The sequence below is a fragment of the Colias eurytheme genome, chromosome 10, assembly GCF_061535395.1.
Source record: "Colias eurytheme isolate Ceu_HAF_F1 chromosome 10, ilColEury1 Martin Lab GWU primary, whole genome shotgun sequence".
NCBI classification, from domain to species: domain Eukaryota; kingdom Metazoa; phylum Arthropoda; class Insecta; order Lepidoptera; family Pieridae; genus Colias; species Colias eurytheme.
This window is the reverse complement of record NC_142989.1, coordinates 10573487-10588670: the sequence shown is the minus strand read 5'-3', so window position 1 is coordinate 10588670 and position 15184 is coordinate 10573487. Positions and strand designations below refer to the sequence as shown.

The following is a 15184-nucleotide window of genomic DNA, read 5'->3' as shown; positions in this document are numbered from 1 at the left end:
TACAAATCTATACATATAATGTTACATGGCAAATATTATATTTTTGCAAGGCCTCTAATTGTTGCACCATCTTTCAAAATGCTCTTCAGCCGTGTCGGTAATTCCTCGATCAGTAGCTTCTAATGCGTTGTCGCGGCATTCTTATGAAGTAAAGATGTACATAAAAATATACATAATCATAATAAGACAAAAATAACATGTTACTTTTGTACCCATAGGGCTATGTTACTTTTGTACCCGTCTATATTTTTGCCAAGACGTGCAACATAACTTTAAAACGGAACGTGCTACATAAAAATGATTATGAGCAATGTAGAATTACTCTAATCAAGAATGGATATGCAAACATTCAGATTTCTATCATCCTTTTAAGACTACGTAAACGTTTAATAAAAAAATGTCGAAAATCTTACTTTTGATTCGTGAAAACACTTAGCGTCCTGTCACACAGCCTAACAGCGCGTGGCGCACGCGGCGAATGAATACAATTAAGGGGGGCGCTCTCGGCTATCGCCTGACAGAGGCTAAGCGGTGTTCGCCCATTGGATAAATCTAGAGAGCATTTGTTACTTTCAACCCACCGTTACTTTTGTACCCGGTCTCCCACTTGTGCAAACAACGAAGCAGTCAGGCATTATCATACAAGATCAATAGACAATAACTACGCTTATGACGTCATAAACTCACAGTTCTAGAATTAAAACTACGTTCTGCCTAATCATTATGAACCTTATTCACCGTAACCTACGATACAATTTTCTTTTCGCAAATAATATTCGGGGCACGCAAAAAATTTACGCGCTATAAACACAAATTGCGCCAAAACCCAAGCGGCATATAAACTTGCCTTACCATTGCAGTGCCGACGGCAACTTCGAGGTAACGTTGGCGACGAAGGCGACCATCTACCACCAGGGGCTGGTCGAATGGAAACCCCCCGCCATTTACAAGTCCTCCTGCGAAATAGACGTCGAATATTTTCCGTTCGACGAGCAAACGTGCGTCCTAAAGTTCGGTAGCTGGACGTACGACGGATTCAAGGTAATTCCCGCTCTTCACCGCTCGCCCTGACCGCTCTCTTTGTCCGCAGCGCCGACGGAAACTACGAAGTGACGCTGATGACCAAAGCCACGGTCTACTACAACGGCATGGTGGTGTGGCAGCCGCCCGCCGTGTATAAGTCCTCCTGCTCGATCGACGTCGAGTTCTTTCCTTACGACGTGCAAACCTGTGTGCTTAAGTTAGGAAGCTGGACGTATGATGGCTTCAAGGTGACGCCCCGCTGTACGCCGCTTGCCGAGCGGGCCGTAGCCCTAGGGCCCCCCGGCCGATGTCAGTAGCTTGTCGCTCGAACGTAATCGTCGTTACCTTGTCTTTGTGATATATCATCATAACAGCTTGCTTGGCGAAAAGCGTGCGCCCCACGCTCTCCGCTCTAGCCTAGCTCTATTTGCAAGTTTGTGTTTCAAATGAGTTGATTGTTAAAGTATGTGGAGTAGCGGTTGAATCTGCGCGCGAGTCCTCGAACGGTCGGCCTCGTTGGTCTACCCGATCGGCGTTCCTCGCTCGACACGGAAAGGTATAAAATTTGACGCCAGGTGATATGGGATGCAACTTCACTATTCAATCCTTTCCGACATGTCCCGCCGGAGCGAGCCGTTTCACGCGTCATAAATTGTTAATTCGACCGCGAACGTTTCATGTGACTATATTTTGGCCATTTGGCGTGGAGCGGCTTCAACCGTGACAGACCCTTTCCCGGCTGGCTCCGCCCGCGTCACACACACACACACACCGGTCACACGAATGCTTGTTGCATGCCTCACTCTACATCAGTCACTGCATGACGGCTTCTGTCCAAACCGATTGCATTCCCGATCACAGCGGCCCCCACCTGCCGCCGATACACTACATGACACGCGAACACAGCACGTTGAACGCTGACGTCCCGGTACACACTGAACAGTCATCAAAAGCATATTTTATACCTTTCCCTTAGTTATCTTAGTAGCTGTTTGAATCGATGTCGCCCATTGCATGATATAAAAGACGAAACAATGACATCAAGACACATTTGTGTGGATAGCATAACGGTTCCTAAAATCGATCCGATTTTACGAAACGTGCGTTGCATGCCTTACACTCAAAGAGTTTGCGCCTAGTCTGAGAGAGGCGGCGTAAGAGTCGCAAAGATTAGTCGCAAAGTCGTAGTCGCGCGATGTCGCGTCCAGTCGCTGCGACTGACACTAGCGTGGCGGAGCCGGTGCTTACGACGACTTTTAAATTAAATGAAAAATATCGCCGACTCCATGATAAAGTTAAAATAATTTAGGAGTTGTATCACGTGCGTTACTTGGCATGTTGTTGTGTCATCTTTGGCGTTGTGTTCGAGATGTGTGTGTTCCTTAAACTATAGGTACATGATACTTTGCACACTTTGTGGTAAGTAAATTAACGTGACATTTTTCCACAGTTTAATTCAATGGGTTTGTATAAGCAATATTCTAGGTCCTACATCGTGTGTCAGGGTGCATGTATCCAATTTAAAACAACAAATAAATAAAGTGATTAAATAAATTGATAACAATTTACGTCGCAACAAAATTGCACAGTTATTTTATTCCGATCGAGGTTATATTTTGTTTGGCGTAAATTCTGTAGTGTGTTTTTGCTTTTAAACAAAATTTAAACTAAAGGGTTTATTAAAAACATTCTTCTTAAACAAAATGAATAAAAATAATTTGTGTATTTTAAGTGTGATTTATAGAATATTGTGTAGAGTTACGGACGGACAGAGGAATGAGAGATGATTAATTAATGAACGAACGAATGAATGATTGAAATATAATTTTTCAGAGTTATCATGCTCTCTTTGAAACAATAGCAAGTTTTGTCTCTCGAGACTTTCCAATGGCTTTAAATTTCTTAATTAAAACGAATAAAGAAGAATGAGCATTTTACGGAGAATTGTTATTTTATTCAATAGCCAACCTAGTGTTTAAATTTAGCACGAAGGGCGAATCTCAATCTGAAGAGAAATGAAAGATTTTTGGAATGTGTTAGTAATGGCCGTGGGATAAACTCCATCTGTTACTTATATTATCGAAGATTATAGCTCAAATAAGAAGATATATTAAAGCTTTATTTTATCGTTTCATTGGCCAATAATGTCACCACGATTTATATATATGTTTTCTATACATATATTATGTTGATTTATGTCCCGTTTGAAAATTTTGCAAAATATTATAACAATTTTATATATAAAAAGTATGAATTGTTGAAAGGCATTTTATACTTTCTTAAATGTATAATACTCGCGCAAATCAAACACAAAGAAATACCTACTAAAAACTATGAGATGAAACCTAGTTATTTCAAGGCGATAGAAATTTATGTAGCGAATGACGATCAAGCGATAACGCCAAGATTAGATTCAAAGTGCTTTTGAAAGAAGCTTAATTTAATGAAGAAGTTCAAATTATGTTTGAGTTGGGTTGAGTTTAGAGTTGAGAAAAGATAACTAAATTATATTAGAATTAAGGCACAATTTCCTTCGAGTCTCTGAAACCAATTTGCTTAAATTAATATGTAATTTAATTATAATAATAATATAACATAAAGTAGGCAACACTGACAAAAGTATAGATAGAACTATCTCGATTTTAGCACGGCAAAATGAAAGTATGAACGAAAGAGGGTGTGAATAGAATACATAGATGCAACATCGTTGAAACAACAAGACAATATCGCACTCAAATCATATTACAGTCGTTAGTCCATTGAATAAAAAGTTCTAGAGTGCGTGAGTTAGTAACGTAAGATGTTTCTTCGGAAACATGTCAAGAGTCCCTAGGTAATAAACATACTAAAACCCCGGGCCACTAGGAGGAGCCCCGGAGTGGGGGGAGGGGGAAAATGGGTCCATTTTTTCATTTTTCGCTTAAATCTCAAAAACGGTACATGTTAGAGAAAAACTTTCAAGGAAAAGTTGAAAGGCCATAAAATTATCTACAAGTTGTACCTGAATCATTTTTTCCTATATCCTACCGTTTCTGAGTTATACGCAGTAAAACATGATTTTGGCTCAAACAATTTCCACATCAATCGATCAAAAAATATTTCTTTCTTCCAAAACACTCAAAAGTGCAACTTGTGACCGGTACTGATAGATTGCTCTTAATTAGGTCTATAATTGGTAAAATAAACACATTCCTCCATGGAAGCCTTTAGGAGGAATCGATTGTCAAAATATTATATTATGGTAGTTTGAGTTACTGAACTTGATCTTTTTATTTTTTTCTTCCAAAAAACTCATAAGTGCAACTTGTGACCGGTACAGATAGATTGCTCATAATTGGGTCTATCATTGATAAAAATACCAGATTCCAACACGGAGGCGTTTACGGGGAATTGAATTTTATTAGGGTAGTTACGATACTTGAACTTTTTATTTTTTTTCTCCAAAAAAACTCAAAAGTGCAACTTGTGACCAATACTGATAGATTGCTCTTAATTAGGTCTATAATTAGTAAAATAAACACATTCCTCCATGGAAGCCTTTAGGAGGAATCGATTTTCAAAATACTATATTAGGGTAGTTTGAGTTACTGAACTTGATCTTTTTATTTTTTTCTTCCAAAAAACTCAACAGTGCAACTTGTGACTGGTACTGTTAGATTGCTCTTAATTAGGTCTATAATTGGTAAAATAAACACATTCCTCCATGGAAGCCTTTAGGAGGAATCGATTGTCAAAATACTATATTAGGGTAGTTTGAGTTACTAAACTTGATCTTTTTATTTTTTTCTTCCAAAAAACTCAAAAGTGCAACTTGTGACCGGTACAGATAGATTGCTCATAATTAGGTCTATCATTGATAAAAATACTAGATTCCACCATGGAGGCGTTTACGGGGAATTGAATTTTATTAGGGTAGATACGATACTTGAACTTTTTTTTTTTTTTCTTCCAAAAAAACTCAAAAGTAACTACCCTGATAAAATTCAATTCCCCGTAAACGCCTCCGTGGTGGAATCTGGTATTTTTAGCAATGATAGACCTTATTATGAGCAATCTATCTGTACCGGTCACAAGTTGCACTTTTGAGTTTTTTGGAAGAAAAAAATAAAAAGATCAAGTTCAGTAACTCAAACTGCCCTAATATAATTTTTTGACAATCGATTCCTCCTAAAGTCTTCCATGGAGGAATGTGTTTATTTTACCAATTATAGAACTAATTAAGAGCAATCTATCAGTACTGGTCACAAGTTGCACATTTGAGTTTTTTGGAAGAAAGAAATATTTTTTGATCGATTGATGTTGAAATTGTTTGAGCCAAAATCATGTTTTACTGCGTATAACTCAGAAACGGTAGGATATAGGAAAAAATGATTCAGGTACAACTTGAAGATAATTTTATGGCCTTTCAATTTTTCCTTGAAAGTTTTTCTCTAACATGTACCGATTTTGAGATTTAAGCGAAAAATGAAAAAATGGACCCATTTCCCCCCTCCCCCCACTCCGGGGCTCTTCCTAGTGGCCCGGGGTTTTAGTATGTTTATTACCTAGGGACTCTTGACATGTTTCGGAAGAAACATCTTACGTTACTAACTCACGCACTCTAGACCCCCCTTGGAGGGACTCATTCAATGGACTACGTGTACAGAAAATGGAATCATAATCTTTTAAAATATGTTCTAGAAATTCTAATTTGAAATCCTTCTAGAACACTGCGCGTGTTGCATGTGTGTGTGTGTGTGTGTGATTGAGACAATGATATTATAAAAAAAGTGTAGATAGGTTAGGACACAACGTTCGATTTTCAAAAACGGCACATTTTCGCACACATGATTAGACGTTAAAGCGAGATAGCAGGATTCAACTATAGTGAGTGCAAAAGAGACTGAAATAAAATGTCTAATAAGCTAGATTTCGGAGTACTCTAGAGCTCTAATATCCTATCTACACCTTTTTGCTTATAATATCATCGGATTGAGTTCGCCCAATGCTCATTCTTCTTTATATGTGTGTGTTAATGAGATGATACGATGAGTTGGTACACAGGTGGACTTGCGACACATGGACGAACAAGCGGGCAGTAATATTGTGTCCGTGGGCGTGGACCTGTCCGAGTTCTATATGTCCGTCGAGTGGGACATACTTGAAGTGCCTGCAGTTCGGTGAGTGTCAATTTATGATTACTTATGTTATAAATGTTGGTATGTTTCTCTTTCTGTTACTTCCAAAAAATCGATTTTTATGAAATTAGTTTATGTCTGGGGATAGGTGTCTAGAGAATGACATAGGTGATCGCTATTAGAATTTCCTTTCAATACGCGGTCTAAGCCGCGTCTTGTAGGCTAGTTAGTCGAACAACTAATTGGACACCTATTTTTATATCTAATTATTTATCATGTGATGTTCTTCATTTAGTCCTTAAATAATTAATTATAAATCATTTATTCACCATGATACACCATCATTCCACGGTTAAGACTGTAGGCAGTATTTTTCAAGCACACAAGCCTTAGAAAACGAAAACATATACAAAAAAAACAGCGCTTCAACTTATGTTAATTCATATTTATTATTTGTGTCTAAAAACCGCAATTTCCTTCACTCAGCGGACTCATCATAAATTGATTACAGGGAACATTCCGCTTCTAGTTTCACTCAAGGCTCTTAGCGACGATGCTCGTGGCTTTTGTTATTAGCGCTTACAAGTTTCTGTTGTATTTATTTTAATTATTTATTGTTTTTATGATAATCTAAACTAGTTATTAAGAAATCATTTTGTTATTCTATGTATGTGTGTAATGTTAAAACACAAAAACAATTGCACTGATTTCAAAAATTCATTAGCAGATAGCTTCATTTTTCTTGATTCACATAGGCATTTTATTTCGTTTTTCCAAATTAACATTATATCAGTAACTTTATCAGCTGTGTTTATGTGTGTCCTTATCTACACATTCACTATTAAACAGTTTGTACGAATACATTCTATCATTTTAACTGACGTATAAGTTAAACAGAACATAACCAAAAGTTTTGAAATCTTTAAAAATCTTAAACTGACTTTTGTAGATGGTTTTCTAGTTCCTTGTTAAAATACAGTCAAAGTTTTGTATAGTTTAAAACAACTATTCAACTCAATCTTAAACTAAAAATAAGTCCAGAAAATTCGATAGTTCTAAAAGGCAACAAATATCTGGTAAAACTTGAATAATTGTGAATTATTTGATATTAATGAGCTTTTGATAGTTTGGATGGAGAGGTTGGATGTTCGTTACTCAATCACGCCAAAACTTGGAAACGGAATTTGATATAATTTAGCACAGATGTAGATTAATCTGGAAAGCACAAATAGTAATTACTAACTGAAGAAATTTCCTCTTTGTCTCTTTTTGTTTATTTATAAGTCTATCTGTGTTCATGTATGTTCTTTTGTTATTTTCTTCTGTTTAATAGTAAAAAATGAATGAATCTGAAGAATTAATGTTTTGAACTTTCAGAACGCATTTGCTTGAATGAATGTCTCCCTTTTTACGTGTACGTGCAAAAAAGTACTGAACCTTCATTACTTTGTCACTCCAAGTGGAAACGGCGCATAGAATTATACTTTCAAACGACAAAGCATTCCTAAAATATCCTTGTTAAATGCGTCTCGTATAGAAGTGATTTAAATGAGATTTCGCTGCAAATGAAGAAGTTTTGCGAAATATCTCGAAGTTGTATCAAGTGAGAGCTTTCACAAAAATCTTGTTAAGCAAGTTCGCTTTAGGTATCTCAGATTAACAAGAAGATATTTTGCCTTTACCTTTCAAATACTTTTTATTTTAATATATTGAGAAGTTCTTTGATATGCAAATTCCACGAATTAAGCCCATCTCCTAACCGTTTGAGATCCAATTAATATTTTTTTCTACTGCTTTTTAGAAGACTATCTTGATATGGTAAATTAAAAAATACGTAACAGATAATTAATTTTGATCCCGTAAATAAATTCATATATCATTAATTTAACTAGAGTCCTTCAAAAAGTTTTTTGACTGTAAAAATTCATAACTTTTAAGTAAAGTTTATGTTACGATCGTATTACGAACTGCAAAATTTATATACCACTAAATTACCTTCGACCACATTCCACAAGCCGTTACATGAAAAATTAATTTTATCATCGTAAAGCCAACCATTTTATCTAGATGAAATCTAGATTCCAACGGTTTAAGACTGATAAATCGACCTAAATGGGAAACCGGCTTGAACGTTCCAAACTCTAGTCATTTTGAGAATTACATCGAGCGAACGAATTTCAAGATCTAACTTTAGCAAAATAGCGAATTTATTTGTGAAGGAAAATTAATGCTGAATGTAAATTAATGAGGGATTAGAAAAGCATTTCGAGTTTGAATATTTGAGTTCTGTTTTATCTTTTTCTGTCGAAATATTTGGTTTCTTAATGCCTTTTTTTCACATTATGCAAATTTTGAAACTTGCCAATCCATCCGAATGAATTTTTGTTAATAATTTTGTAATAACGTTTTTTATATTTTATAATATTTTGGACAGTGCTAGTCGTCCGCTAAACGGATGAATAAAATATAAATTAGTCGTCCGATTACCGGATGAATAAAATAATTTAATCGTCCGATAACATCTATTTATCTATACAGTTAGGTTATCGGGGTTTCTTTAGAGAACTGCCGCACGTATTATAGGTTTTTTGTGGGGGGAGGAGAGGGGGGAGGAGGGGGGGACCCTCCCACCAAAAGGGGAAAGTTAGGAAACCAATAGTTTGATTTTTTATTTGATTTTTTTTTTGCGCGTTGACGGAGCCCCGCTTCGCGGGGCTCCCATTTCTGTGTAGTTTTTTTTTAAGAAACCTAACCTAACCTAACCTAACGGCTAACCTAACCTAAACTTGATTTTTTTTGCGCGTCGACGGAGCCCCGCGAAGCGGGGCTCCTATTTCTGTGTAGTTTTTTTTTTAAGAAACCTAACCTAACCTAACCTAACGGCTAACCTAACCTAAATTTGATTTTTTTTTGCGTGTCGACGGAGCCCCGCTTCGCGGGGCTCCTATTTCTGTGTAGTTTTTTTTTTAAGAAACCTAACCTAACCTAACCTAACGGCTAACCTAACCTAACGGCTAACCTAACCTAAACAAGAGGCAGATTATCTTATTAAGTTGAGCAATGAGAATATGGATCGTTTTGAGTCGCTGACCAATAAATATGTATGTCAGTGTTCAAACAATGACAATGAGCAACCGTCGCCCCATAAGCCTGACTACACAGACATACATAGTGTTAAACCCACTACCACAATTACAACCAGTAATACTAAATACCTTTCAAAGCAGGAAATAATTGTGTTGTCAGATAATATTGGTCAGGGATTTGGCGCTATGCTCAACAACTTAGGGCTTAAAGTTACTAATGTTTGTACGCCTAACAGTTCATTTAAATATATAATCAAATCACTGGATAATTTCAGCTTTAATAAGAATAATATTGTAATTATATTATATGGGGACAGTTTAAATATAAATAATAAGGATATTGATGTAGGATTAAAAAAAATGTTAGATATTAGTAGTAAGACTAAATGTAAATTTATGTTGTGTACCTTGCCATACCTACCTGGTTTAACACAAGAACAAAATAGATTAATTCATTATATGAATTTAAAATTGTATAACCTAACAAATCATCATCGTGATGCATTTATTTACTTTGACATTAACTCATGTATTAAATCTTTTACTTTGACAAAGAATACAGTGTATCTGCCATATAGATATAAGCGTGAACTTGCTATGTTAATAGCATATAATATTAACCAGTCTGGTACATGTTCGGTATCAGACCATCAATCTACTATAATTTTATGTAGTAGTAATTTTATACATCAACCTAGATTAAGTGTAGACAGACAATCTAGCCCTAAGCTAGATTTAAACTAGTATATAAGACAACAGCTAAGCAGTCTTTTTCCATTGTGCATCAAAATATTCAAGGCTTGGCTAGCAAATTGTTAGAAATAGAATTGTTTCTGAATGATAACAATATTAAAATATTTTGTGTAACAGAACATTGGCTTAAACAATGTCAGTCGTTAGTAAATATTGAAAATTACAAATTAAAAAGTATATACTTTAGGACACAGGCTATTCACGGAGGTTCTGTTATTTTTGTACATGATAGTGTAAAATGTAAAGAACGAACTGACATTGTTAGTCTTTCTGTAGAACGGACCATTGAACTGTCCTGTGTGGAGCTGGAGCGTTATATTATTGTTTGCGTTTATAGACCCCCTTCCAGTGACTATAATATGTTTGAGACAGTCATGGAAGAAATATTAAAGCGTCTAAGCAGGAGTAAAAAAAAAGTTATAGTATGTGGTGATTTTAATATTGATTTACTTTTACAAACACAAACGGCTACACGAATTGTTAATTTGTTTCAGTCATTTAATCTATATAAACTTTTTAACGAACCCACACGAATTACACCTACTTCTGCAACTTGTATTGATAATATATACTGTGACTGCATCTGTTTAGAGAAAAATATTCTCAATACATTGACTTCGGATCACTGTGGCCAGAAAGTAGTTTTTGAATGGGATTGCATACCTACATTTAAAAGGATTAATGTTAGGCCTATAACTAAAAAAGGCATTAATAAATTTAGGAATAATATTAATAAAAACCTGCCCGTACTAAATGTTCAATCCTATCCTAATAGTCCTTGTGAAATGTTTAAAAATCTTTTTAATTTAGTACATAAAGAATTTGAAAAAATATTTAAAGTTAAATCTTTAAATATTACCAAGGATTTACCATTTAGTAAATGGGCGACAGCTAGTATACATAGGTGCAGGAACATTCTTTATGAATTATATGGTATGAAGCAATATAATAAAGACCCATCTTTTCTTAGTTATGTTAGAAATTACTCAAAAATTTTTAAAAAAGTTTGTTTCACTGCAAAGCGTTTGTATATCAAAGAAAAAATACGCGACTCTGATAATAAAGTTAAAACAGTTTGGTCAATTATTAATGGTGAAATGGGTAAAAGCAAATCAAGTAATACCATAAAACTTGTAAATAATGACAGGGTTATTGACAAAAGTGCTGATGTTGCGCTTGCTTTTGAAGAATTCTTCAGTAGTGTCCCTGCTACTATTACTAATAGTTTAAATTCGTCTTCAGCACTTGCAGAGACCTTTTTGAGGGACCATGTTGCGGAGTGCAGTACATTATTTGAATTACGACACGTAACTGCTAATGATATTGTTACTGCCTTTAAGACGCTTAATCTTAAAAATACTTGTGATCTTTGGGGAATGTCCGTAAATTTAGTTAATAATATAATAGAAAATATTGCGAAAAATTTAGCTTCCATATTTAATAAGTGTTGTGACTATGGTACATTTCCTAATTTACTAAAGCTTAGTAAAGTTATACCTTTATTTAAGAAGGGCGATCAAGAAGACTGTAACAATTATAGACCTATCTCTATTTTACCAACATTAAGTAAGGTATTCGAGAAGTTAATATTAAATCAATTGAGTAGTCATTTTGCATCTAATAATTTACTGCACACCAAACAGTTTGGTTTCACAAAGGGGCGCTCAACCACAGATGCTGGAGTTGCACTTCTAACACATATATATAAGGCATGGGAAAACTCAAAAAATGCTCTAGGGATATTTTGTGACCTCTCCAAGGCATTTGACTGCGTTGAACATTGTACTTTGTTACGTAAACTTAATCACTATGGAATTAAAGGAAAAGCCCAGAACCTCATAGCGTCATACCTGCATGATAGGATACAGACTGTAGTTGTTAATGGAGAACGTTCTAGCGGTGCGTCAATTAACATTGGTGTTCCACAGGGGTCAATTTTAGGTCCCTTCTTGTTCTTGGTATATATCAATGATCTTCCCTATTATTTGCAGGATAGGTGTGAAATAGTTCTGTTTGCAGATGATACCTCATTAATTTTTAATGTGGATAGGCATGACCCAAATGTTGACGAAGTGAACAGTGCTCTTTTACACATATCTGAATGGTTTACTGCCAATAATTTATTATTAAATGCCAAAAAAACCACTTGTGTTGAATTTTTACTTCCTAATGTAAAAAAGTTGAACAGAGATATTACCTTGAACGGGGAGGTATTGCATCCTACTGAGTCTACTGTATTTCTAGGGTTAACATTGGACGAGAAACTACAGTGGGGAGCCCATGTCAACACCGCTGCAGGTAAGCTCAGTTCTGCTGCATATGCAGTCCGAAAAATAAGGTATCTCACCGATGAAGATACGGCTAGATTGGTTTATTTCAGCTACTTTCATAGCATTATGTCCTATGGAATTCTACTGTGGGGCAGGGCTGCAGATATAGAAACTATATTTATCTTACAGAAAAGAGCCATTCGCTCTATATATAATTTACGTGCTCGGGACTCACTAAGAGATCATTTTAAGAATACTGGTATCCTTACTGTACCATCACAGTATATATTTAATAATATTTTGCATGTACACAAAAGCTCTGACTTACACACAAGAGTAGGAGATAGACACGATTATGGCACAAGGAACAAGAATAGAATTGAAATGCCATTTTTCCGATTAGCTAAAGTTAAAAATTCATTTATGGGTCAAGGTATACGCTTATACAATAGAATTCCTCACAATATTAAAGAGTTTAGTAGTTCTAAATTTAAAACTTACATAAAAAATGTACTAGTTCAGAGAGCGTACTACAGTATTCAGGAATATATGGACGATAAAGACCCATGGAGGGTTGTCGCGTAAAAACCACAGGACAGTTCTTTGGCATATTATGTAGTTAGGTAGATATAAGTTACATATTATGTAAATTTATTGACATTATTTAAAAGAGCAACTATGGAGTTTCTTGCCGATTCTTCTCCATAGATACTGCTTTCCGAATCGGTGGTAAATGTTAAAAATACTATGTAATGACGATTCGAAAGTGCTACTAAATAGTAGTCTAATTGAATAAATGAATGTTTGAGTTAAACTTGATTTTTTTTTGCGCGTCGACGGAGCCCCGCTTCGCGGGGCTCCTATTTCTGTGTAGTTTTTTTTTAAGAAACCTAACCTAACCTAACTTAAAGGCTAACCTAACCTAACCTAACGAATTGAGGGCGAATATCTCGGCCATTTTTTATTTTAGAGAAAAGTTGTTCCTATAAAACATGCTTATATATATTAGCGTAATTTTTACGATAAAACAATAATAAATAGGTGTTATAATGACACCAACTCCATCAAAAACTTTCTAAGTCCTGCGCCCCCTTTGCTTTAGTCCAACCCAACTAGCTTAAGTGTTAAAAGGTTATCTAGTAATCCGAATAATCGGACGATTAAATTATTTTATTCATCCGGTAATCGGACGATTAAATTATTTTATTCATCCGGTAATCGGACGACTAATTTATTTTATTCATCCGTTTAGCGGACGACTAGACACTTCGTAATATTTTTTACACAGACATATTTCTTTTTTACTTGTTGTTGTTTGTTGTTTGTATTCTGTACGCATAGTTTTATAGTAAGTAAATGTTTGGCAACCATATAACGTGTAGACTTCGAAACGTGTGTGTTTAATACAAGTTGTATGAATATTATTACTTTCATTCATTTCGTGGTCATACTGGTCATACAGTCTTGAGATATAGAATTTTTGAGCATCTTAACATCCTTAAAAGGCTGTATGTCTCGTTGTATGTAACAAAGGAGTCCATTTAGCTGTTTTGTATCGGAAGCCACAGTCGGACTGTGGCTTCCGATACCGAGATTACCAAGTCCGGAGGTAAGGTCTCAACGTAACTAACAAAACGAGCCCAAACTCGGCATACCTAGCTCTACTCGTCTATTAGTTCCAGTAGCCGTCTTCGAAGTACACCTTCAGGTCACTCCATCAAGTCCGGAGGTAAGGTCTCAACGTAACTAACAAAACGAGCCCAAACTCGGCATACCTAGCTCTACTCGTCTATTAGTTCCAGTAGCCGTCTTCGAAGTACACCTGCAGGTCACTCCATCAAGTCTGGAGGTAAGGTCTCAACATAACTAACAAAATGAGCCTAAACTCGGCATACCTAGCTCTACTCGTCTATTAGTTCCAGTAGCCGTCTTCGAAGTACACCTTCAGGTCACTCCATCAAGTCCGGAGGTAAGGTCTCAACGTAACTAACAAAACGAGCCCAAACTCGGCATACCTAGCTCTACTCGTCTATTAGTTCCAGTAGCCGTCTTCGAAGTACACCTTCAGGTCACTCCATCAAGTCCGGAGGTAAGGTCTCAACATAACTAACAAAATGAGCCCAAACTTGGTACACGTAGCTCTAATCATCTATTAGTTCCAGTAGCCGTCTTCGAAGTACACTTTGGCAAGTACTTGTTTACCAATAAATCACTGTCCAATGAAATTAGGTAAATGGTATCTACTTTTGTGACCATTCAACGTTACAAACAAATCAAAGTAAATTAAAAAAAAAACGGCAATAAAAATAAGTTCAATTATCAAGTCGTGTCAGTTTAGTCATAATTTCGTCGTTTCTCGCATTTCGCTGTGTGTGTGAGCCGTGCACGTGTAGTAGTAAGACTCAAAACGTAAAATTGATGCGCGTCAATTTGTATATTATGCGTCCTTAAGGTTTCAACACAAATTGAATAGGGTGTACACATCTTACGTATGTATCGGGAATAGGGTGACAATTTAACATGTTTTTATTTATGGTCTGCAACAAATTATTATAATAAAATATAAAAAGTATTTTAATAAAGTAGTTACTTATGTTTAGTATCATTAAATTTTAAAATAAGACGTCATTCGAGGTTTAGTTTGTAAAAATTACTGAAAACTAAAAAATTAAATGTGGAACTAAGTTTGCACATTTCATTTAAAATGATTCAGTGTTTTAGGCTAAACCTCAAAGCGTAAAAATGAAACAGATATATTTATAAAAAATAGTATGCGTGTACTAGAGTTACACACGTAAGAAGTGAAACTTCTTTATGACCTTAAAAATGTCACTAGTATGGCGTAACGCAAAAATGTCACGCGTACGGCGTAACGCAAAAATGTCACGCGTACGGCGTAACGCAAAAATGTTACACTAAATTTTTGTCCAACCCC

General features: G+C 35.6%; 1 protein-coding gene across 1 annotated transcript in view; it reads left to right on the top strand.

Moving 5' to 3' along the window:
• Window positions 1–15184, top strand: part of nAChRalpha4 (nicotinic acetylcholine receptor alpha4) — a 63327-nt gene that overhangs the window by 26033 nt on the left and 22110 nt on the right. The window contains exons 3-4 of the mRNA XM_090106705.1: window positions 861–1041; window positions 6067–6182. Coding sequence (XP_089962831.1) covers window positions 861–1041; window positions 6067–6182 — 297 coding nt within the window. The remainder of the gene's footprint in view (window positions 1–860; window positions 1042–6066; window positions 6183–15184) is intronic.